Here is a 26,004-nt window from a genome sequence, read left to right on the forward strand (position 1 = left end):
GTTTCAAAGCACTTACTCCCCATGTAGGGTTTTTAGGGCAATTTCATCTGTGCACTGAACCATGCCAGTGATGACACTGCAACAGTTTCACTGTGCTTCTTCTGGGGCTGATCTTCAATCAGATAAATGCAGGGCGTAGTTTAAATGTGAAAATAAACAAACATAGGCTGTATCATAAAGGATGCATATGCTTTGCTGTTTTTCCACTGCTTTTGTGCTCAGGACCTGAACTAAGTTTGACTTTCCTTTTTTTAATTTTTTCAACCTATTTCAGGATGCAGATTGCACAAACCCTTCACTAGTGATTAGAAAACACAAGGGTTTGGATGAATTCAGTGAGATAGCACATGCTTTTTCTGTTTCTCTAGAACCACCCTGAAATTGCAAAGCAGCTAGCCACATGCCCCTTTAATGCCCGCCATCAGGTTCCCAGAGCTGAGATCAGCCGTCATATATCAAGCTGTGATGACAAAAGCTTCATTGAGGAGCACATTGGTGAGAAAATATTAGACTCCTTCGGCTCTGTAAACTCACTTTGGGAACTCTTGGGCTAACGGAGTTCTAACGTAACTTCTGCTGTTAATGTTAGATTGTTTTAATGCTCTATTATTCCATAAGCAACCCTTTACCTGTAAAAAGAAAAGGAGTACTTGTGGCACCTTAGAGACTAACCAATTTATTTGAGCATGAGCTTTCGTGAGCTACAGCTCACTTCATCGGATGCATCCGATGAAGTGAGCTGTAGCTCACGAAAGCTCATGCTCAAATAAATTGGTTAGTCTCTATGGTGCCACAAGTACTCCTTTTCTTTTTGCGAATACAGACTAACACGGCTGTTACTCTGAAACCTTTAGCTGTAGTGCTTCATGATCCTGAAGCAGCAGGAGTCCTTGAAGGCTTGAGTTTCATTCATTCTGTGTCCATGCAAATTCTCCTAAGCATCTGAGAGGCAACTGGCTTGTATTACATGTGTTATCTGCCAGAGATTTTAGCATTAAAATGGGAACTGTGCATTATGCCATAAACTGTGTGTGTTGAATGAGATCTAGTTGGGAATCTGGATGGCTTAGAGAGGAAAGATAGTGGCCATGAGAGGGGTGGGTCTCCAGTGCAGATCTGATCTGATAGTGACCAAAAATCTTTATAGCCTGTCTAGTGGCATATGTGAAATAAATTGGTCTCAGTCCAGTTCTTAATGGACAAGTGTCTAGATCATAACAATCCTCACTTCTGTTACATCCTTCTTGACTATCTTAGCAGAAAAGCCATGACTGAGCCAGGGAGGCTAAATAACTTTCCCAACAGGAGTTGGGTTCCTCCAGTTCAGAGTGGGGCAAGTTGGGGAGGGGACTATGGAGAAGCTTCCCTACCACTGCCCATGCTGTCTGCTCTGTGATGAGGAGTTCACTATCCAGGTCTGTCAGCCCAGCACCTAAATCACTTGGTTATGTGGGTCATGTTCCAGTTCTTCCCCCCACTGATATATCTATATGGCTATCACTACACTGGAAAACGTACCTATTCTCTGGCAAATGTAGAGTTGTACTGAAGATAGCAATGATGTGCGTGTTAATGTAGACAGGGCTTAGAGCATGACAGTAGTGAAAAAACCCTGAGAAGATTTTTTTGACATGACAGTAGAAACACACCTGAACCCTCTCCCAATTCGTATGTTGGAGCAGCTGCACCATTGCTGAAAAATGTGTGCAGAATTGTTTAGCTTTAGAAAAGGCCTAAAACAGGCATTGGCAAATGGGGGCCACATCCACCCTGCCAGATCATTTGATTTGGCTTGCCAAACATTCGGTGTTGTACAAACCTTTCTGAGTTAGACAATATATAGCCTCTTAAGGTATGGCCCACCAAAGGGTTCTCATGGATTTTGTATCCCTTTGCTACCTTCAAGATGCCCATCCCTGGCCTCAAGAGTTTTGCTCCTAAGACTAGGGGAGTACCTGATCAGCTTCCAGTGTATGCTGCTCCTCTCCAAGGCCTAGAGCTATTCTACAGCCAGGTCAAAAAATGATTAATGTACCTAAAATAGGATTTTATTTTATCCAAAAAGATTTTCTCACTAAGACTCTTCTTTGCTTTAAGTGAGTCAGTCAAATAACTGCCAGGGAGAGAAGATGAACATTGTCAGCATGTGGCAGCCGCCCCCATGTGACGAAGATTGGGATAGAGGTAAGGACGTAGGTTGATGACACGGGCTGTCAGCGCCTGCTATTCCCTTCTTCTTGTCCCCAGAGAAGTCACATGGACTAGGAGAGAGAGGTCCCATAGATTCTTCTGCACAGATCATGTGTTGGGACACCCAATTATACTGTCTCTGAACAAATTAAGTTCTCCTGCTTCACAGGCTCTTCCACATGCCTTCTATTCTCTACAAAACTTCTGTTGTTTTCCATATAGTCTGTTGCACCATCTGTGCTTTGATGAAAATGGAAATTGATGATAACCTTTACACTTTATATTTCTCAGTTAAATGTCTGCTTTGCTGTCACTTATGCCAAGCCTTAAAAAATTCTCATTCCGTTTTGTAAACCTAGCAGCGTCTCTGCCATATTTCTTATTTGATGTTGCTATGACGCTTGCAGAAGTTACTCGGTACTGAGCCACAATGATGTCTATTTCCTTTTGGCAGATCTACAGGAGCAATCAAATTCTGCTTTCGTTTGGGGCACGTTCAGTAGTGGCGTAAACAGGTAGCAAAAGGTGTATTTCTTGTGACAGTGCTTTCCATAAAAGATGTGCTTTCAAACTACTTTGAACTCATGCTGCTGTGTTGTTGGGAAGATGCAATTTACTTTATGAATTCTATTTTTGGGGTGATGGTGGGGGCGTTCCCACTGGCATGACTCAACATTCCTGTGCCCCTGGGTCAATGTTTCCTGTCTCCTTTTAGTGGCAGATCCATAGGAGAGTATAAGAACATACTGTTGCTACCAGATAATGGTTACTCCTCTAGTTCTACTGTAGTACTATTAGTGCGGATGGTCCTGGGTTCAATCCCCACTGGTTCTGTATTTGTTGGGGGGGTTATTAAACACTAAACTGTTCTGCTGGGCTTGATAGAAATGCAGACTGATGTCAGCTGTTAAGCAATTTAGGCTTAAACTTCTGACAGCTAATCTAATCTCTCATGACCTGAGTCAGAAATAATCATTTTGTTGTTTGTGTAATCACAATGCAGGATTGGAAAATGAAGCATAATGTGTCTGGTCATTATCTCTGTCTCACCCCTGAACACCCAAATCATTGTACTGTGCCTTACCTCTCTAATCAGAGGTCATCAACATATGAACTTCTACAGCCTGTAACAGTGACATAGAATTGTAGGACTGAAGGGACCTCAAAGTCCTCTAGTCCAGTCCCATGCACTCATGGCAGGACTAAGTATTATCTAGACCAGTGGTTTTCAAACTGCGGGTCGTGACCCAGAACTGGGTTGCGGAATGAAAGGCACTGGGCCGCGGCGGCTCTCGTCAGCACTGCTGACCGGGCTGTTAAAAGTCCCGTCGGTGGTGCTGCCCAGCTAAGGCAGGCTAGTCCCTAGCTGTTCCGACACTGCACTGTGCCCTGGCAGCGGCCAGCAGCAGGTCCAGCTCCTAGGTGGGGGGTGAGCCCCAGGGCTCCATGCGCTGCCCCCGCCCCGAGCACCGGCTCTGCACTCCCATTGGCCAGTTCCCGGCCAGTGGGAGCTGGGTGGGGCAATGCCTGTGGGCGAGAGCCATGCGGAGCTGCTTGCACCCCTGCGCCTAGGAGCCGGACATGGTGCTGGCCGCTTCCGGGGTGCAGCGTTGTCCGCAGTGCCAGGAAAGGCAGGAAGCCTGCCTCTGCACCCCAGCTGCACCGCTGACCAGGAGCCTCCCTAAGTAACACCACACCCCTGTCCCAGCTCTGAACCCCCCAAACCCAGAGCCCGCTCCTGCAGCCCCAGCCCAGAGCCCTGACCCCCTCCCACACTCTGAGCCCCTCATTTCTGGCCGCAGCCCACACCCCAGACTCCTCATCCCCAGCTCCTTTGGATCGCGGGCATCAACAGTTTTTTTCAACTGGGTCACCAGAAAAAGAGTTTGAAAACCACTGATCTAGACCATCCCTCACAGATGTCTGTCTAACCTACTCTTAAAAATCTCCAGTGATGGAGATTCTGCAACCTCCCTAAGCAATTTATTCCAGTGCTCAACCACTTGGACAAAAGGAAAAACTTCCTGTCAAACCTAAACCGCCCTTGCTGAAATTTAAGCCCATTGTTTCTTGTCCTATTCTCAGTGGTTAAAGAGAACAGTTTTTCTCCCTTTTCCTTGTAGCAACCTTTTATCTACTTGAAAACCGTTATGTCCCTCCTCAGTCTTCTCTTCTCCAGGCTAAACAAACCCAATTTTTTTCAATCTTCCCCCATAGGTCATGTTTTTTAGACCTTTAATCAGTTTTGTTGCTCTTCTCTGAACTTCCTTCAATTTGTCCACATCTTTCCTGAAATGTGGCACCAATCATTGGACACAATACTCCAGATGACATTTAATCAGCATGGACTAGAGCAGTAGAATTACTTCTCGCGTCTTGCTTACAACACTCCTGCTAATGCATCTCAGAATGATGTTGACTCCTATTTAGCTTGTGATCCAGTATGACCCTCAGATCCTTTTCTTCAGTACTCCGTCCTAGGCAGTCATTTCCCATTTTGTATGTGTGCAACTGATAGTGGAGTACTCTGAATTTGTTCTTACTGAATTTCATCCTGTGACGGCTTCCCCAGGGGTGCCACCTGGGACTGGGGTTCCACTGAGCCCACTGACTCACCAGCCTGGGCTCCCTCTCAGCACTGTGCTGCTGTGACAGGCTATAGACTGCTCCTGGACCTACACTCCAAGCAGCATTCACACAGGCAGGGACACACCCAGCTGCAGTTTCATGCAGGCTTTGGACAGCCACTGCATGATCCAGCAATAGAGAGGCTACAGCCAAAATAACCCCCAGTCTGGGACCCCAGAGCTGTACCATCCCGCCCTGATCAAAACCCCAATCAGTATGAATTTATTACCCAGTTCGCCATTCCCTCAGTGTGGAGAGGACAATGCATACTTGTGTTAACCAGGCTGAGATTTCCCCCCAGACACTTTGGTCACAGGCATACCAGTTTAGATAAAGCAAAAAAGTTTAACTACAAAAGAGAGATTATAAGTGATAGAAAACAGACCAAAGCAGATTACCTAGTAAATAAACAGAACTGCAAACTGTAAGCCGAAAATACTAGAAAGATTGGATATGAATTAACAAATTCTCACCCTGGTTGATGATACAGTCAGGCTTGCAGATTCTTAAGGGACAAGCTGCATTTGTTTTGCAGCTTGGGATCTCCTACCCTAAGCTTCTAAGACTTTTTCTTTTAGAGCTTCTCTCTGTTGAGTTGTGGGGAAGTGAAGAACAACCAACAATGTCACTCCTTGCCTTATATAGCTTTTTCATATGGCAGGAGCTCTGTTTCAAACTTCAGAGTAACAGCCGTGTTAGTCTGTATTCGCAAAAAGAAAAGGAGTACTTGTGGCACCTTTAGAGACTAACCAATTTATTTGAGCATGAGCTTTCGTGAGCTACAGCTCACTTCATCGGATGCATACCGTGGAAACTGCAGCAGACTTTATATACACACAGAGAATATGAAACAATACCTCCTCCCACCCCACTGTCCTGCTGGTAATAGCTTATCTAAAGTGATCATCAGGTTGGGCCATTTCCTAGCATGAGCTTTTGTGAGCTACAGCTCACTTCATCGGATGTGTGGGGGGGTGGAGGGTGAGAAAACCTGGATTTGTGCTGGAAATGGCCCAACCTGATGATCACTTTAGATAAGCTATTACCAGCAGGACAGTGGGGTGGGAGGAGGTATTGTTTCATATTAGAATCATAGAATCATAGAATATCAGGGTTGGAAGGGACCCCAGAAGGTCATCTAGTCCAACCCCCTGCTCGAAGCAGGACCAATTCCCAGTTAAATCATCCCAGCCAGGGCTTTGTCAAGCCTGACCTTAAAAACCTCTAAGGAAGGAGATTCTACCACCTCCCTAGGTAACGCATTCCACTGTTTCACCACCCTCTTAGTGAAAAAGTTTTTCCTAATATCCAATCTAAACCTCCCCCACTGCAACTTGAGACCATTACTCCTCGTTCTGTCATCTGCTACCATTGAGAACAGTCTAGAGCCATTATATTCTCTGTGTGTATATAAAGTCTACTGCAGTTTCCACGGTATGCATCCGATGAAGTGAGCTGTAGCTCACGAAAGCTCATGCTCAAATAAATTGGTTAGTCTCTAAGGTGCCACAAGTACTCCTTTTCTGTTTCAAACTTGGTTCCCAGACCAGTTTGTGGAAAAATTCAGGTACCCCAAATGGAGTCCAGAAGCATGGTCTGGTCACATGCCCTTGCAGAGTCATAGCAGCCATAACTTACAGACTGGCCTTCCACAGGAAGGCTAAGCTATTCCACAGCCCATTGTCTTTGTTGATGAGCCATTAGCACTGTTTGGCTTCTTCATTGTTGAACCTGAAAGGCTGGCTGTGGGTGTTTTCCAGAGTAAGCCCCTTTGAAATACAGATACCTAGTCAATATTCATAACTTCAGATACAAAAATGATACATGCATACAAATAGGATAATCATATTCAGCAAATCATAATTTTTCCAATGACACCTTACATGACGAACTTGTACAAAACATCATAATTATGCCATAATCATCCTAATAATAATACTATGATGACTATGGAGTGTTGCACATCCTATTTACTTCAGACCATTTCTCCAGTTTGTCCAGATCATTTTGAATTTTAATCCGGTCCCCCAAAGTACTTGTAACCCTTGCAGCTTGGTATTGTCTGCAAACTTTATAAATGTGCTCTCTATGCCATTATCTAAATTGCTGATGAAGATACTGAACAGAACTGGACCCAGAACTGATCCCTGTGGGACCCCACTCAGTATGCCCTTCCAGCTTGACTGTGAGCCACCTACTCTCTGGGAACGATTTTCCAAACAGTTATTCACCCACCTTGGAGGAGCTCCATCTAGGTTGTATTTCCCTAGTTTGTTTATGAGGAGGTCATGCGAGACCATATCAAAAGCCTTATTAAACTTAAGATACACCACATCTACCATTACCCTCCCCCATCCACAAGGCTTGTTACACTGTCAAAGAAAGCTATTAGGTTGGTTTTGCCACGATTTGTTCTTGACAAATCCATGCTGACTGTTCCTTATCGCCTTATTATTTTCTAGGATTCAGCAATTTGATTGCTTAATTATTTGCTCCATTATCTTCTCGGGTACTGATGTTAAGCTGACTGGTCTGTAATTCCTCAGGTTGTCCTTATTCCCCTTTTTATAGATTCGGCGCTATATTTGCCTCTTTTCTAGTCCTCTGGAATCTCCTGTCTTCCATGTCTTTTCAAAGATAATTGCTTATGGCTCAGATATCTCCTCAGTCAGCACCTTGAATATTTTAGGATGTATTTCATCAGGCCCTGCTGACTTGAAGACATCTAACTTGTCTAAGTAATTTTTAACTTTTTCTTTCCCTATTTTAGCCTCTGATCCTATCTCATTTTCACTGGCATTCACTGTTAGACGTCTGCATGAAGTCTGCATGTATAGAGATGACTAGGGCATGTGTGCTGAGATGCCATTTACAGTTGAGGGCAGTGCAATACTGATAATCAAGCTTTAACTCTGGTTTTTCTTGCTGTCTTTGGCTTATTTCTTTCTTGTCTGGATGACTGATTCTGGGGATTTTAGTCAAAGTAGATGGCATCAACATGTTGTACACTTTTCTCTAGCCTTTGTGAGGAGAAGTAACTGTTCTGATTGCATGAAGGTTTGTTTAAATTAACATACTCTGTTGTCTTCAGTTTTAGAAGAATACTTGAATATTTATAGTAAAAGGTACTTGGCTAAAAGAAGTACACATGTGTAGGATAATTCGTATTTGATCTCTTTCAGCCCTGGGTCCAGCGTAGTAATGGAACAAAAGAGTAACCTAATGTCAGGCATGAGAGCACCCAAGTCCTTGCCGTATAGCCTATCCTGGAAAAGCAGTAAGTACAACGGCTGGAGGTCTCCTCATGCTGTAAGATGGGACCTACATGTTAGCTCAAAGTGGAACGGGATAACTTTTCTCTGTATTTTTATTCCGTGTGTCAGCATTCTCCTCCATAAACTGAAATGCTTTTATTACCACCATCAGCAAGTGGAGATGGAGAGCTCTGTAACACAATCCTCCCTAGAAGCAGCTGCATTTCTGTAGTGGATGGAGTGTCTTCTGTATCCAGGTTTTATTTTGCTGTAGGTGGTATTGTGTCAAAGGTTGTCAGGCTCCATGTATTGCCCCCATTACTGTAGCATCTGACATTTAACTTATTCACCGCTATTGGTTGAACAAAAGTCGAGGCTTACAAACAGTTCTGAGTCTGGCACAGTGGAGCTCAACACAGTTGTAGCTCTTCGGGTATAGCTGCTACTGAAGTCAGTGGAAGCTGTACACGTGTGTAGCAGCTGTAGCATTTGGTTTGGTTTTGCAAAACTTGATTGAAAACTCAGAGCTAGGGTGTGTCTATCCAGGAAAACCTACCAGTATTACTTCCAAGGGGATGTAATCTAAACTAAAAAGGCCATTGTTTGGAATAAGTGTTCATGTCGGAAGTCACCCACATAGTGGTGTAGTAATGTGTATTCCTGAGGGAATTCTGCACTAAAAATTAAACATTCTGCACACAATATTTTTAAAATTCTGTATATTTTATTTGTCAAAATAATAATATAATCACACCAGTTTCAATTATTTTGGGATCTTATTTCAAAATACCTGTCAGCCAGTATGTCTGTAACAATACAGACAGCAAAAAAGATTCCCCCAGGAGTAGAGAGTCAAAGAAACTCCTACAACAACCCAGTTCCTGTTTCTCTGTTATGCTTTTGTTGGGCACCTGTCTGAGTGTGTCACACACATCAGCTGGGCCCATCTTGGGAGAAATCTCTGTCCCTCCAGTCTTAGACATCCACACCCCCTACCCTCCCAGAGTCCAGCTGTGGGGCACCCCCTTAGTCCCCCAGACACCTGCACCCCCTACCACCCAGAACCCAGGGATCCAGAGGGAGAAACAGCCTGATGCTGGGTCCCAGGCTTGTACAGAGTTTCCTGCATGCCACTTCCTTCCTTCAGGACCTGCTGGGAACTGCACCTGCATGGAAAAGTCCAGCTCCCCCTCCCCCTGGCAGTGTCATGTATTTGCAAGCTGGAGAGCCAGGCTCTGCTAGGTCCCGCATCTGCTACTGACAGCCAGCAGCTTTGCAGCACTAATTCTGCTCTGGGGGGGGGGGGGGAATGAAATTATGTGCAAATTCTGCACTGTGTTGTGGCACAAAATTCCCCCTGGAATAAATGTTGGTAAATTTCCCCTATATACAAGCCTGGGTCTGTTCCCAATGGTGTCTATGGATGAGTCTATTGTAGTTGTTGGGGAGTGTGGGCTCAAGACTTGGCATTTTCTCAGTCATCTGAGTCCATCCCTGATGAGCTGAAATGGCTCTTATCCCTCCCAAAGTCAGATCCTGAGCTTCAGCTCCATGCCTTACTCTGAATGCCCTGTCTCAGCCCTTTGCTGCATGGCTGCCGTGATTTCCTGTCCACCACATGTCCTGCTAGTGGAGGGGACGAGGATCTCCAAACCGCAGATGTCAGGCTGTGGGGACTGGAAACGGCTCAGAAAAGGAAGCAAAAATTACCCAGGGTCTGGAATGGCTTCCATACAAGGAGAAAAGGAGTACTTGTGGCACCTTAGAGACTGACCAATTTATTTGAGCATGAGCTTTCGTGAGCTACAGCTCACTTCATCGGATGCATACCGTGGAAACTGCAGAAGACATTATATACACACAGAGACCATGAAACAATACCTCCTCCCACCCCACTGTCCTGCTGGTAATAGCTTATCTAAAGTGATCATCAAGTCGGGCCATTTCCAGCACAAATCCAGGTTTTCTCACCCTCTGCCCCCCCACATACAAACTCACTCTCCTGCTGGTAATAGCCCATCCAAAGTGACCACTCTCTTCACAATGTGTATGATAATCAAGGTGGGCCATTTCCTGCACAAATCCAGGTTCTCTCACCCCCTCACCCCCCTCCAAAAACCACACACACACAAACTCACTCTCCTGCTGGTAATAGCTTATCCAAATGACCACTCTCCCTACAATGTGCATGATAATCAAGGTGGGCCATTTCCAGCACAAATCCAGGCTTTCTCACCCCCCCCCCTCCCCCAGAAACACACACACACACAAACTCACTCTCCTGCTGGCAATAGCTCATCCAAACTGACCACTCTCTAAGTTTAAATCCAAGTTTAACCAGAACGTCTGGGGGGCGGGGGGTAGGAAAAAACAGGGGGAAATAGGCTACCTTACAAGGAGAGACTAAAGAGATGACTAAGCGGGATGTGATAGAGGCCTATAAAATCATGATTGTTGTAGAAAAAGTGAATAGAGAAGCATTATTTACCATTTCACACAATACAAAAACCAGGGGGTCACCTGATCAAATGAATAGGCAGTAGGTTTAATACAAACAAAAGGAAGTACTTTTTCGCACCGTGCGCAACTAACCTGTGGAACTCATTGACATGGGATGTTGTGGTGACCAAAAGTGTAACTGGGCTTAAGCAAGAATTGGATAAGTTCATGGAGGATAGCTCCATCAACAGCTATTAGCCAAGATGATAAGGGATGTTACCCCATGCTTTAGGTGACTCTAAATCTGTAACTGCTAGAAGCTGGGAGTGGAAGAGAGGGGTGAATCACTCCATAATTGCTCTGTTGTGTTTACTCCCCTTGAAGCTCTGGTAGGGGCCACTGTTGGAGACAGGATACTGAGCAAGATGGAATATGATCTGACCTAGTATTGCAGCTCTTATGAGCTCTTGCCACATATGACTCTTCACAAGGTTTTGTTCTTTAAAAACTGATTCAGTTGCCCAGTGTCCCAAGAGCCCGATTCCCAAAGCATTGAGTTCAGGGTATCTATTATTAAACAGCCTGGTGGTATTCCATGCCATTTGGATCTTAGGGAGGGAGTTTCATGTATTTACACTATACTTAATTGAAAATCTTTTACCCCTTAAACAGCAACAAGCATTAACTGGAAGGAGGTGTGACCCATTGAGCGCTTTTCTTGGTCCCCTTGTCAAACTGTAGCTGTGACGGACTGGCCATAAAGCTGCCCTGTTCCGGGGATGCCTGTGGCTTGAAAGAAAGCAAGATTTTGCAAGAGAATTCCTTTGAAGTAGCCATTAGTTTAAACATTAGGGAGGATTATGGTCTTTTACTTCTGAGTATATGACAGAGTTTCTGTAATCTGAGCATCTGTTCCCAGTGTGAGCCCCACTTGCTACAGAGACTGTCTCCTTGATCTTGGGCAAGTTACTTAAGCTCCCCGTGCCTCAGTTTCCCCATCTACAGAATGGAGGGATAGTAATTTTAAGGTCAGGCTTGACAAAGCCCTGGCTGGGATGATTTAATTGGGGATGGGTCCTGCTTTTGAGCAGGGGGTTGGACTAGATGACCTCCTGAGGTCCCTTCCAACCCTGATATTCTATGATAATACTTACCCTGCGAGTTAAGTATTACTAGTTATCTGAGAAGATAAACATGCAACTTATAAAGCATCCTCAGATGAAAGGTGATGGAGAAGCACAAAATAGCATTATTATGGTTTCGATGATTTAACTGGGAATTGGTCCTGCTTTGAGCAGGGGGTTGGACTAGATGACCTTCTGGGGTCCCTTCCAACCCTGATATTCTATGATTCTATGATTCTATGATTCTACACTTTGGGTAGGAATTTGCCAGTTTAAAAAAAAAAGGCCTCCACTTTTGCAGGAGATCCCCATTGAAATACACATGCTACTTGACGCCTGCTGTAAATTGCCAGGCGAAAGCGTGAATGAACTGAGAATGCAGCATCATGGACACAGTTATTTGCAGTGCAAAACACACTCCACATAAATGGGGGCTTGGTATGAAGCTTATTTCTGTAGTTTATTTTTATCACTGTATTTTGAGCTAGTAGGTCAGGATTCATGTAACTGTAACTCTGAGGTGCTGAGTGATGAATACGTTCCAAAAGCATAACGTCTAATAGTCTGGTTGTAATCTGATTTAAGAAAAATCTGAAAATTGTAACACACTATGCTAATCGACTCCTTCTTTGCACCAAGCAGGATATTTTTTTTTTACCCTTTAAGTGCAGTTCTCCTGTCAAAAGCAGCCTTACATAAAACACATGGGCGGGGGAACAAGAGAGAGGTGATTAATTCCCAAGTTTTCCTCAGGTGTTAGGCCAGAAAATTCATGACGATATTATTTATATCGTTGTTACAACCAGGATCTCATGGTGCTAAGGGCTGTACAAACAGAGAACAAAAAGACAGTCCCTTCCCCAAAGAGCTTAGAATCCAAGTAAGAATCTGAAAGTCATGCTGGCTTGTGCATTGCCAAGAATTAGAGATGCTGCAGCTGGAACTCAGTTTGACTAATCTGGCTATACACAAGCCAGCTCTCCCTCTCAGCTTTGCTGGCTTTGCAGGGCTAGCAGAAGTAGTTTGGTCAGTAAAGTAAGCAGAAAGATAACAAACAAATGCACATAAGTGGCAGGTCAGAGTAAAGGGAACTGTCTAATATCCTCGCTTTTCAAGCCAGAACTAAACTTTAAAAATGTTCCAGTACTTAGAGCAGCAGTGAAGCTTGCATTTTGCCTTCAAAACACCTCTTTTGGACTCCTTTTTAAGCAGACCTGTTAGGTACAACCAGATGCTTAATCACCTCCCATGATTAAAAAGCCAGGCAGCCCAGGATATTGTACCAATTTCACAATAAAATCTGCTGGGTGCATGTGTCTAGGGAGTACAGGGTGCGTTGTCGGCAGCCCTCTGCTTTTTTTTATGCTGAGGTGCATGGATGGGAAATTGGTACTTTGAAAAATGATTGCTCATCAGCTTTTGCTACGGTCATCACTATGGGCTGGCTGGCTGTGGTATGGAATAGTCGACCATTTCCAGATGCTGGACAGTAGGTGTCCTGATTTCAGGTGGAGAGTCCACATGAATCATTGGAGAGGTACTGGAACATTTCACAGACAAAACCTGCAATCAGTCTTGTCACTGTATGGGCAGGCCACCTTGAAATTGTGTGAACCTGTATCTGATTAGATTTTCTAGTACATTAATCTTGTGAGATGAGGTTTTCTAAGGAGGATACTTGGGTGAAAGGGGGAATGGCTTAGCTCAGTGCCTGAAGGTCACAGCATTGATAAACACACACTGGAGATGAGTTCAGATGTGTCTGTGTACATTTGGATTGGTTGAGAGTGAGCTAAAGCAGAACGACTTACTCCAAGTGTGTGGTAAGGACCCTTAGCGTGCCCAAATAGAGCAGCTGGTGATATAAAGCTTTAGCCAGCTTTCTAGCCAAGGTGTGGTGAGGATCCAGTCTAGCAGGGCTTCCTGGAGACCTACAGAACATACCTGTGCTTCATATTTGATCTTTCTTAATGAACATTGCACTATGGGCTGATGCACGGGATCAGCCTTGTTCTGCTGGGTCGGCTCCCAAAGTCACAGCAGTAAGGACGGTTGCTTGGTTTTCATTCCACTGAAGGTGTTGGAGCTCCAGCCAGACAGGCTGGGTCTATTTTTGGGAAGGAACTAATGCTGAGCTCTGGGCTCAGGTTGGGCACTAGTCCTGATCTTGCATGAGCACAGCCAAAGGGGCAGGAATAACAGCATCCCACCATACATTGGGACTCTATATAGAGCAGTGAGACACCTGCTTCCCCCAGTTAAGGAGCTTTTCCTGCATGTTGCTTGTAAACAGAGAACGGTTTGTCTAATAAACTCCCCCCCTCTCTGTGTATATGAAAGGGCCCCATAGCCCGTATCCAGGCCTCCAGTCCCATTCCCCTACTCCCTGGTATGCTGACCAAGGAGCAAAACGCTAGCTCCCCTGTGCTCGTACAGGTGTTGCTTGTGCTCTGGGGGTGGTAGCATGAGGAGTGCTGCGTCGCTGCTTTGGGGAGACCGCAAACTGCCTGGCTGTGAGCACGAGTGTGGAAGAACAGTCCAAGTGTCTGCGTTTCAACACAGTGATTGACTTTGCTGAGGGGGTAGCTTGTGGACCTAGACTGAGTCCAAAGCAGCTTGTCTGATGCTTACAACTGGGGGATGATGTTAGAGCTGCTGTTGTTGATTATCTAAAATCTCTTGCTTTTTCATCTAATTGCAGGAGCCGGTAACTGAAGACCAGAGAAGAGGCTGCTATTGAGTGCTCATCATCTGTTTCCTTTAGAAATGTGAGGTGCTGGTTAGGAGACTCAGACTTATAAATTCCCTCTGTGTTGGCTAAGCACTCGCAGCCCTAACCTTCCTGCAGAACTGTCCTTCATGTATCGACTGCTGTCCCGAAATTATCCCGACCAAGGTAATTAGACAGAATGCTGTTAACCCTTGATATCAGAGATCAGACCCTCAAAAACTAACTCCACACACGCTGATGCCAAGGAGCTAGCAGAGTTCAAACTGTCTGGATCAGCATGCTCTACAAGTTACCTCCTGCAGGGGGTTTGCGTAAATCATTGCTCAAGCCCTGCATGTCTTTGGATTTAAATGTGTTGCAGCTGTTTACCACTGCATGGTGCTGATGGTACGTCCCTCTCATAGGGATTGCTGTGCCAGGTCAGACCATTGGTCCATGTGAGCCCACACTGGGGGTAAGCTCTCGGTGGTACATCTCTCCCCGATGGGGAGTTAGGCACCTGAATGTTTGGTTCCCTCTGTTTCCCTCCAGAGACCTTGAATGTGTTTGTGTGTCCCAGGGTCAGATCAGCTGCAGCTCTAAGGCCTGCCTGTTATGCGCACCCACCTAGATGTGAAAAAGGAGCTGCCATTCAGACTGTAGATGGTGTATGGGGGAGTCAAAACAAAAAGTCTTTAAAACAAAATATTCTCATTGCTGTTTAGATTAGGCCTAAAAGTTCATCTGTAAGGGAGCTGGGATGGGGGATTCTGCTGAAAAGTGGCTGCCTTATCAATAAAACAGTTGCACTGTGCCCTCCCACCGTGGCAGCCCTAACACCACACTTCTCATATGTGATGCCCAGTGCATGCTGCTGCTTGAGCACCTCTGGCCTGGTGCCCCTCTCTAGTCTCGCTCAGACTCTCTTGGGCTGTGGGGACTTGCAAATGATTTTTGTACTCCGTCACAGGGAGTGCCATTTAGTTCTGAGCAGGGGCATGTGTGGGTGTCCTTGTGCTTCATGGAGAAGGTGAGGGAACGTTAATTGTTGTAAGGACAGGGCTGGGGTGGCAGGAACGTTACGCATCCTGGAACATCCCCCCAGTCTAACACCTGGTGTCACGTGATCTGGATAACATTAAAGCGTGAGACTATCCAGCCAGATCCTGGTCTGTAGCTCTGTCCCATCTGTGTCTGTCCAGCAGAGCAAAGGGAACAGAGGGCAGTCAGGAATTTCCCTGACATCAAGCTGGCATAACGAGTTTCATGCTACCTGCTCCCTTCTCCTGGGGCAGAGAAGTGCTGGAGTGGGCCTCCCTAAAGCATCAGACACTCCAGCCATTCTTGGCCCAAAGAGCAGTCTTGGGAGAACTGTGGTAGTCAGCATAGTTTCAAGTAGTCCTTAGCTTACATTAATTACACTAGAAGATATTTTTATCCCCGGCTGGCTCCAGCATCTGCATGTCAGCCAGACATAGGATCTGGCCATCACATTCTAGTCAAACCTGTCTTGTCCTGTTCCCCTCCACCACACAAAAGAGAAGATTTGATATTCTGAGTAAAGAGCAAAGGCCCCTCCTTGCTCTTAGCCTAGCATCACTGCTTGATCCTGTACAGGAAGAATAATCCTGCGCTTGACATCCGCTTGTCACCGTGGAAACAACTATAGGGCTGGCCCTTTGAGGGAGTGAAGTGTGTTTGGTCAGAAGGCAAGTGTAGCAAAATCCGTTTTTGCCACCCTGCCATTCTGACAAGAAATAAATATGTGCTCTGGTTAGTGAGCTCTTCATACACCCATTGTTGCATCCACGAGATACTCTCTTGGGAGGGATTTCAGTGTTCCACTCCTGGCATTGTGGTTTAGTAGGTCCCACTTGCAAACCCGATGAGAGAAATGTCTAAAAACTTGTGATAACGGGTAAGTAGCACCTTCCCCTCCATTAGCAGCAGCTCTGTTATAAAACTTGTTACGTAGTTTTTTTAAGTCTTTGCAACTTGAACATATTTCTCTTGAGGGCAGAGTTAAGTAGTCAACTTCTTAGCAGCAAAGCAAACTCTACATCTTTAGTTTGGCCATTAAAACTAGTCTGTGAAGATCCCAGTGTATGCAGAATAACTCTCCCTAACAATTGTACATAGTGGCAGCATGTCACTAAGCTCCGCACTCCAGATTGGCGCAGTCTGCAGCGCCTCCAGAGAATACATTCTGCGTGTGCTGTTAGGTCAGCATGTTCACCTCCAGAGGACAGATGTCATGGGACTTCTTTTAGGCTAGCTATTCTGATGCATTGCCTCAAAGATTTGTGGAGGCAGGAAGGTGCACAGACCTCAGACACTGAGCGTGCCCATCAGCACCAGGGCAGGAATTGAAACAGCGTTGCTTGGAGCTACCTCTGGGATTTCCCAAAGGGCTTGGTGTTGGCCTTCAAGCTTGTCTACAGTGGGAAAGTTATTGAAATAGCTGTTCCGGATTAACTCCCTGTGTGGACATTTACTGCTGAATAAGAGTATCGTTTTCTAATTTAGTTTAAAACTCAATCCACCTCCAAAGTGGATTAAGCTAAATAAGAAAAAGGCACTCGTATTCTAGAAGAGTATGTCTGCATGGGGCCTGAGACAGATGTCGCTATTCTGGGAGACTTCCGTGTGTAGAGACCCTGACTGCTCCTGGTGACACTAGTGGAAAGCGCTGGCTTCAGTGGAGCAGTTAGGCCAAAGCTGCATGTGTCTCAAACTCCCACTCTCCAGTATTAAAGGGCAAGAAAATTCTCAGCTGGGTTTAGGGCAGAGTACCCCTTCCCCCACTATGGGATCATGGAAATAATCCCCTGTTGTCAGTCAATGCTGTGTCTTGTCCCAGCCTGTCACCTGCAGCACTCATACTGACAAGCTCTGACCTTACCCTGCCTGCCCCACCTTAGTAGGGCGTTAACAACATGTACATGTGACCTTACAGCTAACTTGTTATCAGAAGCTGGGTTGAGTTTTGATCTAAAAGACCCATGCAATAAATAACCAACATACACACACACACACCCCTTTCAAAGCATATCCAAAAGGGGTCTGGCAGTTTCGGGGAGCCTAAATGAAATAGAAGCAAGCTGTTTATAACCTTTTATCTAGTAGGTTGCAGATAAGGTACTGCAACTGCAAGGGGACATCTTAGAGAAAAGGAGACCTACTCTGATGTCCCCTCTGCTCTGGCAGAGTTAGGCAAAGCGCTCCTGAACTCTGCACTCAGCTGCTCTTGTCTCTTGAGGTTACAAGCTCTCTGCTGCTCTAACACCCGCAGGTTTTTCATTTGTGGGTTTGGATTGTGAGGAATCAATCCTATTGATTCTTTTCAACCCTCTCTCCATGTTAGTTATCCTGGGTTAGTTAGGATTAGTTAGGACCCACCAAAGGCACTTGTACCTGAGCTGGAAACCAGGGCTATGCTGTCAGAGACTGCCCAGCACCATCTGCCTTGTGTAGAAATACAGCCCTTTTCCAAAATCGGAGCCAGATCTGGTGTTTGGAGAGTGCCTCCTGCAGAGAGAGACGGGGCCCAGTTCCTTGGTGCCCTTGCACTTGTGGTAGCATGTCGCAGCAGCTTCACGGTGGTGGGAGTGACTGTCTCAAGGCACAGGACAGCAGTGAGCTGGGGCAGAATGTCTGTATGCAGGATAAATCAGTGGTGGTCTTCCTTACAAGAAAGCTTCACCTGACCGCCCAGCAACTTGATGCTCCTCCAGGGTTAGAAACAAGGGGAAGTTTGAGAAGCCCGTTGTCAAAAGTTACTCTCTGGTTTCCTTTATTGAAAAAAATAAAAAAACAAAAACAAGTGCATTGAGCTATAGTTTTATTTGTGGAAGTGTTCAGGATGGGCTGAAAACCTAGAGCTTGCTAGTCTGATTATGGGTACATAGGGTGATTAGCAACAGTGGTACGAGCTAATAGCCATTGGGCCACCATTCCTGCGCTGGTTATGCACTTCTGAAAATGGGGTCCCACAACTTGGTAGCAGATTTTCAAGATTACCCAGGAGCTCCCCTGAAGAAGAATGGAGGCTATCGGGAAACCTGGCCAAACGCGCTCAAACCAGCATTGTGGAGGGAGCTGCTTTGGTTGCACTTTAAGTGCTTTTGGGGACATCACTGTGCGTTTGTTTGCGCGTTGCACAGCGCAGTAATGTTACACTGCATAAAGCTAAAACAATGAGGCATGTAGAGAAAAGAGACACAGTTAAGAGTTTAGTTGATTTCTCAGGGGTGAAAATAACCTGAGTGTGAGCTTTTGTTTTGTTTCCCATGTTTTGGAAATACTGTTCCTAAAAGCTGTCCATGGCTGTACTTTTGTTCGTATTTCAATAAAACCTGCTTTTTGGATTGCTCACACTGCCTTGTCATCTTACACCACTTTAGCAGGCCATTTTATTTCCTTTTCCTTTGTCTTCCAACAAAAATGAAGAGAAAAATAACCTGTTTATAGCATCTCTCTAATCCTATAAGCAGCCCTGTCTGCTCTCAAGAATTCCATCGTCTCAGAATGGTAGATTATATTACCTCCAGCACCGACTGGTGAATTCTAGATTGTAGTGAGATTGGTGTGATTGAGCTGTGTATGCCTTTAACAAGGCGGTGCATTGAAGAATAAATCTGATTTAAGGAGGTAATTGATCCAGTCTAGCAAGAGGAAAATGAGCCCCCAGTAGTGGCAACCTAGAACAGCACAAATAGATTTTAGGCTGTAGGTAACATTTCCAGTGCTTAAATTACTTAAGAGCCTTTGGCCTTGTTGGTGTGGGCAAATATTTTTTGGTTTAAGTGAATGGTTAAAATTCAGACTTTCTAGCTGCATGGGTCTGATGCTCGTGGACATTGAGTTCAGTATCCAAAGGGCCTTGGTTTGGTTTATATCAATTGAGGAAGGGGTTTAAGCTAAACCACCCCCAGTAACCCACTCTTCTACTGGAATAAGAGTGCCCCTGCAGGGACGTTCACCACTGGCATCACTATTCCCAAACAGCTGCATTGACCTGAGTTCCAGTCATGCCCATCACTCATTTCTCAGTTTCCAATGCAAACAATATTAGGAAATACAAAATTAAGATTTAAACATAAATTCCATTGTCTCATAAAACAGCAAGACTCCTAATTTATTCTGTCACAAAACCAACCCCACCCCCTGAGCCTTAGCTTGAACCAAATTACCAATTCTAATGAACGTGATGTTGAGTCGGAAGTGCACTAGCTACTGCATCTGTCAGTATCTTCCTCAGTTTGTATAACTTATGGTAAAGTAATAACACAGACACTGACCTTACATGTAAACAAAATACCAATCACAATGACTAACCTAATCTTCAGCCTTGGCAGTCTGCAAAGCACATCAGTCAGTTTCATGGTATTCCCTTGATAGCCAAGACCTAAATCCCATTTTCAAAAGTGAATGAGAAACTTGAGTCTAAGCTCAGTGAAAATCAAAGGAGTTCACCATCCTAAGTCAGTTATTGAAAATATGAACCTGTTACCAGTTTAGTTTAAACAGAGATTGTTCCTTGAACACTTGTCTGTAATTCTTCACACTTTTCTTTTGGAAGCTATTTCTAAAATCTTTTATGAATGAAAGAAAAAATCCCCATCATTTTGAAGCCTGTGACACACAATTTAAAACAGAAGGACATCATCAGCTAGGGGAAACTGTCAGAACTCTACATTGGAGCGATGGCAATCTATGTCAGCAGCCAGCTGTGGCCGAGAGCTAACAAAGAAGGTAACTTAAACCTGGCTGTGCAAAGGCTTATCTAAATGTGCTTCGCTGTAGTCACGTGTGGTCCCATTGAATGGGACTCTGCACATAGCATTAAATACATGTTTGCAGGACGCAGGCTTACAAGTCAGCCGTGCATGTCACACGAGTTTGGCTTTCAGAAGCAGAGAACTTTTACATTGGGATAGGTTTGTTCTGTTGCTGTTTGGTGCTGTGCCCTTAGAACTTGAGCTGAAGCGAGTTTGAATAGTCCCTAGGACAATTCCGCTTTGGGAAGGTTCTTTAAGAAAGTGTTAAGTTCCCTGGTGCTGCGGTGCATTAGCTCTGCTGTCTTTGCTTTGATCACATTTTTTAGGTATCAGTTTAAAATAGTCTCAACATTGTGTTTTGGGTATTGCAAAGGGAAACAAACACTTCAAGCACCTGCCAGAATTAATCCAGGTAAAAATGTCTGATTTGGGGAGGTGGGGGAATAAACTTTTAAATAACCCCTCCCAGGTCCCTGCAGAGCTGGGGTTCTCATAACGTGTGTGACTCCTTGTTTATCTTTGCTGCCTGTGACTACATTTTTTAAAGCACAAACGGCTCCAAGACCTGCAGCTGTGCTTGTCAGACAGGAGTTTGAAATCCCCTTTATTTATGTGCGGAGCATTTAGAGCAGCCTGGAAGCTGAGCATCCATCCCACCAGGCTGGAGAAGCATCTCAAACACTGTGGACCCCTTTATGGCACCTTAAGAAGAGGCATATTTCTGTCAATAGCTTCAGCAAATTGTCTATTTCATGTTTGGCTGTGAAATACAGACCGCCTGATGGAAACCTTATTTCAGAATGTCAACGCTGGGAGCTTTGAAGGGCAGGCAGCGTTTGCAGCCCTTGCATTCGCTCCTCTCACATGCGGCGGGCACCCCATGGGGCCGAGAGTTGCTTTTCTTTCTTTCCACGCTTTCCGAGGCGCTGTGTGGCTGGAAGGCTGCAATTGAGGCTTTGGCTGTGCAATCTCCTTCTGGGCTTTGCTTCCAGACTTGTTTAAATTGGGTTCTTTGCAGACCTGCTTTTCTCAGCCTCATGTCTGTGTTTCAGCCTGAGAGGATAAAAGCATTTAGCCACTACCCACTCCACTGTGGAGCGAATAATCCCCACGAAGCCCTGCAGGTACGGGGAGGGTGGCAGGTATACTTCTTAATTGCAAAAATAAAGTACCGACCCAACTGTTAATTTGGCATTTTATCTGTAATCAGCGAGCGCTAGGGCAGGCCTGTTCCTGAGGTAAGCTGCAGCTGATGGCAGAAGGGCAAGCTAGGGGCCTTATCCTGTTACTGCGGATACAACGAGCCGGGGGGAACAGTTTAAGCTCTGGGGTGGATGTTGCCCAGTGAGCTGAGCCAAGGTCAGATTCCAAGGCTGGGTGGCTGGCTGGAGTCACTAGGTTTGGGGATGGCAGGATGAGTTTTAGAGTGCCTGGTTTGTTTCTGGGTCCCTGGGGGACTCCCCATTCACTTTGGCTTGGGAGGGCGGCGAGGTGGCAATTACCCCTCAAGATGCTGTCCTGGTAGGCATGGCCCTGTGGCATTGTGGGAGACAGGACAGGAGTGACCTCTGGAGGGAGGGTTTGAGCCCACCCCTTGCACTAGTGACCCCTCCCCAGCCACGGCAGAGTGCAGCCCACCCTGTGGGCGTAAGGGGGAGCTGGGATCTGCGTGCCCCTGCGCAGCAGCCTCCCTCAGGGCAAAGCACCCCTGGCTCCTGACGTGGGTAGAAAGCTGGCTAGATTGTCGGGCTCAACGGGTAGTGATCAATGGCTCCATGTCTAGTTGGCAGCCGGTGTCAAGTGGAGTGCCCCAAGGGTCGGTCCTGGGGCCGGTTTTGTTCAATATCTTCATAAATGATCTGGAGGATGGTGTGGATTGCACTCTCAGCAAATTTGCGGATGATACTAAACTGGGAGGAGTGGTAGATACGCTGGAGGGGAGGGATAGGATACAGAAGGACCTAGACAAATTGGAGGATTGGGCCAAAAGAAATCTGATGAGGTTCAATAAGGATAAGTGCAGCGTCCTGCACTTAGGACGGAAGAACCCAATGCACAGCTACAGACTAGGGACCGAATGGCTAGGCAGCAGTTCTGTGGAAAAGGACCTAGGGGTGACAGTGGACGAGAAGCTGGATATGAGTCAGCAGTGTGCCCTTGTTGCCAAGAAGGCCAATGGCATTTTGGGAAGTATAAGTAGGGGCATAGCGAACAGATCGAGGGACGTGATCGTTCCCCTCTATTCGACATTGGTGAGGCCTCATCTGGAGTACTGTGTCCAGTTTTGGGCCCCACACTTCAAGAAGGATGTGGATAAATTGGAGAGAGTCCAGCGAAGGGCAACAAAAATGATTAGGGGTCTGGAACACATGAGTTATGAGGAGAGGCTGAGGGAGCTGGGATTGTTTAGCCTGCAGAAGAGAAGAATGAGGGGGGATTTGATAGCTGCTTTCAACTACCTGAAAGGGGGTTCCAAAGAGGATGGCTCTAGACTGTTCTCAATGGTAGCAGATGACAGAACGAGGAGTAATGGTCTCAAGTTGCAGTGGGGGAGGTTTAGATTGGATATTAGGAAAAACTTTTTCACTAAGAGGGTGGTGAAACAGTGGAATGCGTTACCTAGGGAGGTGGTAGAATCTCCTTCCTTAGAGGTTTTTAAGGTCAGGCTTGACAAAGCCCTGGCTGGGATGATTTAACTGGGAATTGGTCCTGCTTCGAGCAGGGGGTTGGACTAGATGACCTTCTGGGGTCCCTTCCAACCCTGATATTCTATGATTCTATGATTCTATGAAATGGCCTGGCTCCTCAGCCTCAGGCACTGTGCAGCCTGTCCCACCCCAGCCCTTTAACACCAGCCATGGTCCTTGCCCCAAGGACAGCACAGTCTGGCATGGCCAAGAGAGGGGGAAGGGGAGAAGACAAAGAGCCCCCTGCTCTTCCTCCCCCCCCAGTCTCAGGGCTAGTCTACACTGGCACTGCTGTGGCAGCGCTTTAACGTGGCTTGTGTGGTCACGGCACAGCGGTGGGGCTCCCAGCGCTCTAAAAAACCCACCTCCACGAGGGGAATAGCTCCCAGCGCTGGGGCCTTGTCTACACGGGCACTTTGCAGCGCTGAAACTTGCTGTGCTCAGGGGGGTGTTTTTTTACACCCCGGAGTGAGCAAGTTGCCGTGCTGTAAAGTGCCCGTGTAGACCAGCCCTCACCCTCTTCTGCCGAGTAGCAGGGCCCCGCGCCAGCTGAGCCTTTCTGGAAACCAGGAGGATGGTGGCGTAGTTCATCTTAACCTCGGAGGATGGGACAAGAAGCCATGGGCTTAAATTGCAGCAAGGGAGGTTTAGGTTGGACGTTAGGAAAAACTTCCTACCTGTTAGGGTGGTGAAGCACTGGAATAAATTGCCTAGGGAGGTGGTGGAATCTCCATCATTGGGGATTTTTAAGAGCAGGTTGGACAAACCCCTGTCAGGGATGGTCTAGATAATATTTAGTCCTGCCATGAGTGCAGGGGACTGGACTAGACGACCTCTCAAGGTCCCTTCCAGTCCTACGCTTCTATGATGTTCATCAAAATAAGAGACTCAAACATTTTGCCTCCAAAAAAGGCTACAATAAGTTATAATGCCATTTGTTTTGCCGAATGACTCTGTTTTAATATGACAGGTTTCAGAGTAACAGCCGTGTTAGTCTGTATTCGCAAAAAGAAAAGGAGTACTTGTGGCACCTTAGAGACTAACCAATTTATTTGAGCATGAGCTTTCGTGAGCTACAGCTCACTTCATCAGATGCATACCGTGGAAACTGCAGCAGACTTTATATACACACAGAGAATATGAAACAATACCTCCTCCCACCCCACTGTCCTGCTGGTAATAGCTTATCTAAAGTGATCATCAGGTTGGGCCATTTCCAGCACAAATCTAGGTTTTCTCACCCTCCACCCCCCACACAAATTCACTCTCCTGCTGGTGATAGCCCATCTAAAGTGACAATTGTTAGTCTGTATTCGCAAAAAAGATGGATTTGTGCTGGAAATGGCCCAACCTGATGATCACTTTAGATAAGCTATTACCAGCAGGACAGTGGGGTGGGAGGAGGTATTGTTTCATATTCTCTGTGTGTATATAAAGTCTGCTGCAGTTTCCACAGTATGCATCTGATGAAGTGAGCTGTAGCTCACGAAAGCTCATGCTCAAATAAATTGGTTAGTCTCTAAGGTGCCACAAGTACTCCTTTTCTTTCTGTTTTAATATAAACACTTGTTTTGATTTTGTTCTTGTGTTTCATCAAAAAATTTTCATCTTGAAAATAAATGCTTAAGCCAGGGCCTCTGCAAAGCAAACCGGGCTGCTGGGGCAGCAGATGGCGCTGGAGAGCTGGTATAGGGAATCCCTTTGTCAAGTCTCCCTTGCCTTCTTCAGGGGTGGGAGGGCAGGTGGTCAAGTGATTAGAGCAGAGGGACAGCGAATCAGATCTTCAGGACTCTGTTCCCAACTCTGGGGTGGAAGTGGGGTCTAGTGATTACAGCAGGAAGGGGGAGGGGCTGAGAGCCAGGACTCCTGGGTTCTATTTCCTGGCTCTGTTGCCTGGGGAGGTGAACACGGCTTCCCACATCAATAACAACATGGCTCTACAGAGTGCACTGAGCACCCCATCACCGCCACCCTGGAACGGGTGCCCGAGGGATTGTCTGCCAGGCTCAGGGGGGCTCCAAACCCCAGTGCCCCCACCACCACCACCAGAACCTGCATTTCCAGGTGCCAGGCATGCCTGGAAACCTAACTCTCCCTGGGCCAGGAGCCTCGAAACATGCCAGCAAGTGATGGCACCCAGGCCAGCTGGGAGAGGCTGGAAAAACTGGCTGACTCAGAGAGGAGATGGATGAAATGGGACCTGCACTGACCCAGCCCCTGCCTTGTTCTGCCCCCACCGCCATCCTGCTTTGGCAGGGCAGCACAGGGAATGGGGCTGGCAGTGCAAGGGGGCAGCAGTGGGTTGGGGGTAGCAGTAGCAGGGTGGAGGGGCTGCAGTGCAGCAGTGACTCCGGGACGAGCCCACGTCCTGGGCTGGCTCCCGATGGGGCTGGCTCTAAGGAGTTTTCTCCAGGCTGCAGGCCATGGGGCTGGGCATCCTGCTGGAGAGGGAGAGGGGGGTTCCCTTGGCATCGCTCAGGGTCTCTCCCAGCCCTGCAGGTCTGGGCCATTGTGAGGCAGGCAGCCCAGGGGACCCCCTCCCAGTGGCTGGGCTTTGGTGAAGCATGTGGGAGGGCAGGGCTGGGGGCTTTCTCTGGGGTAGAGCAGTCACATAAACACCTGCCCCAGGGGATGCTTGGAGGCTGCTATCTCCTGGGGGGAGTGGGAAGGGGGCTGTCCCTGTCCCAGTGCCCTGGAGCTGCCAGTCACTACAGCTATACTGATCCCCTAAAGATGAGGTGGGAGCCCATCCCCCACAAGCTGCAGACGTAACTAAAAACCGCTTAAGAAGGGCTCCTGTCTCCAGCACTCAGACACCCAGCTCCCAATGGGGTCCAAACCCCAAATAAATCTGTTTTACCCTGTATAAAGCTTATACAGGGTAAACTCATAAATTGTTCGCCCTCTATAACACTGATCGAGAGATACGCTCAGCTGTTTGCCCCCCAGGTATGAATACTTACTCTGGGTTAATAAGTAAAAAGTGATTCTATTAAATAAAAAAAGTAGGATTTAAGTGGTTCCAAGTAGTAACAGACAGAACAAAGTAAATTCCCAAGCAAAATAAAATAAAACGTAAGTCTAAGCCTAATACAGTAGAAAACTGAATATAGATAAAATCTCACCCTCAGAGATGTTTCAATAAGCTTCTTTCACAGACTGGACACCTTCCTAGTCTGGGCACAATCCTTT

General features: G+C 46.4%; 1 protein-coding gene across 8 annotated transcripts in view; it reads left to right on the top strand.

Annotated features, from left to right (window-relative positions):
• LOC140900828 (gametocyte-specific factor 1) overlaps positions 1 to 18,719 on the top strand; it is a 29,144-nt gene extending 10,425 nt beyond the window's left edge. For 5 of the 8 annotated variants that reach the window (XM_078849675.1, XM_078849672.1, XM_078849671.1 and 2 more), the window contains 5 exons: positions 369 to 495; positions 2,098 to 2,184; positions 2,645 to 2,705; positions 8,001 to 8,095; positions 14,337 to 18,719. In XM_078849675.1, coding sequence (XP_078705801.1) covers positions 369 to 495; positions 2,098 to 2,184; positions 2,645 to 2,705; positions 8,001 to 8,095; positions 14,337 to 14,350 — 384 coding nt within the window. In that variant the 3' untranslated portion in view covers positions 14,351 to 18,719. Of the gene's footprint in view, positions 1 to 368; positions 496 to 2,097; positions 2,185 to 2,644; positions 2,716 to 7,389; positions 7,557 to 8,000; positions 8,096 to 14,336 lie in introns of those variants that run through there. The other 3 variants (XR_013634858.1, XM_078849676.1, XM_078849677.1) reach the window with 3 other exon arrangements.
• Positions 18,720 to 26,004: the final 7,285 nt, after the last annotated feature.

Source organism: Lepidochelys kempii, chromosome 20, assembly GCF_965140285.1.
Source record: "Lepidochelys kempii isolate rLepKem1 chromosome 20, rLepKem1.hap1, whole genome shotgun sequence".
Taxonomy (NCBI): Eukaryota; Metazoa; Chordata; order Testudines; family Cheloniidae; genus Lepidochelys; species Lepidochelys kempii.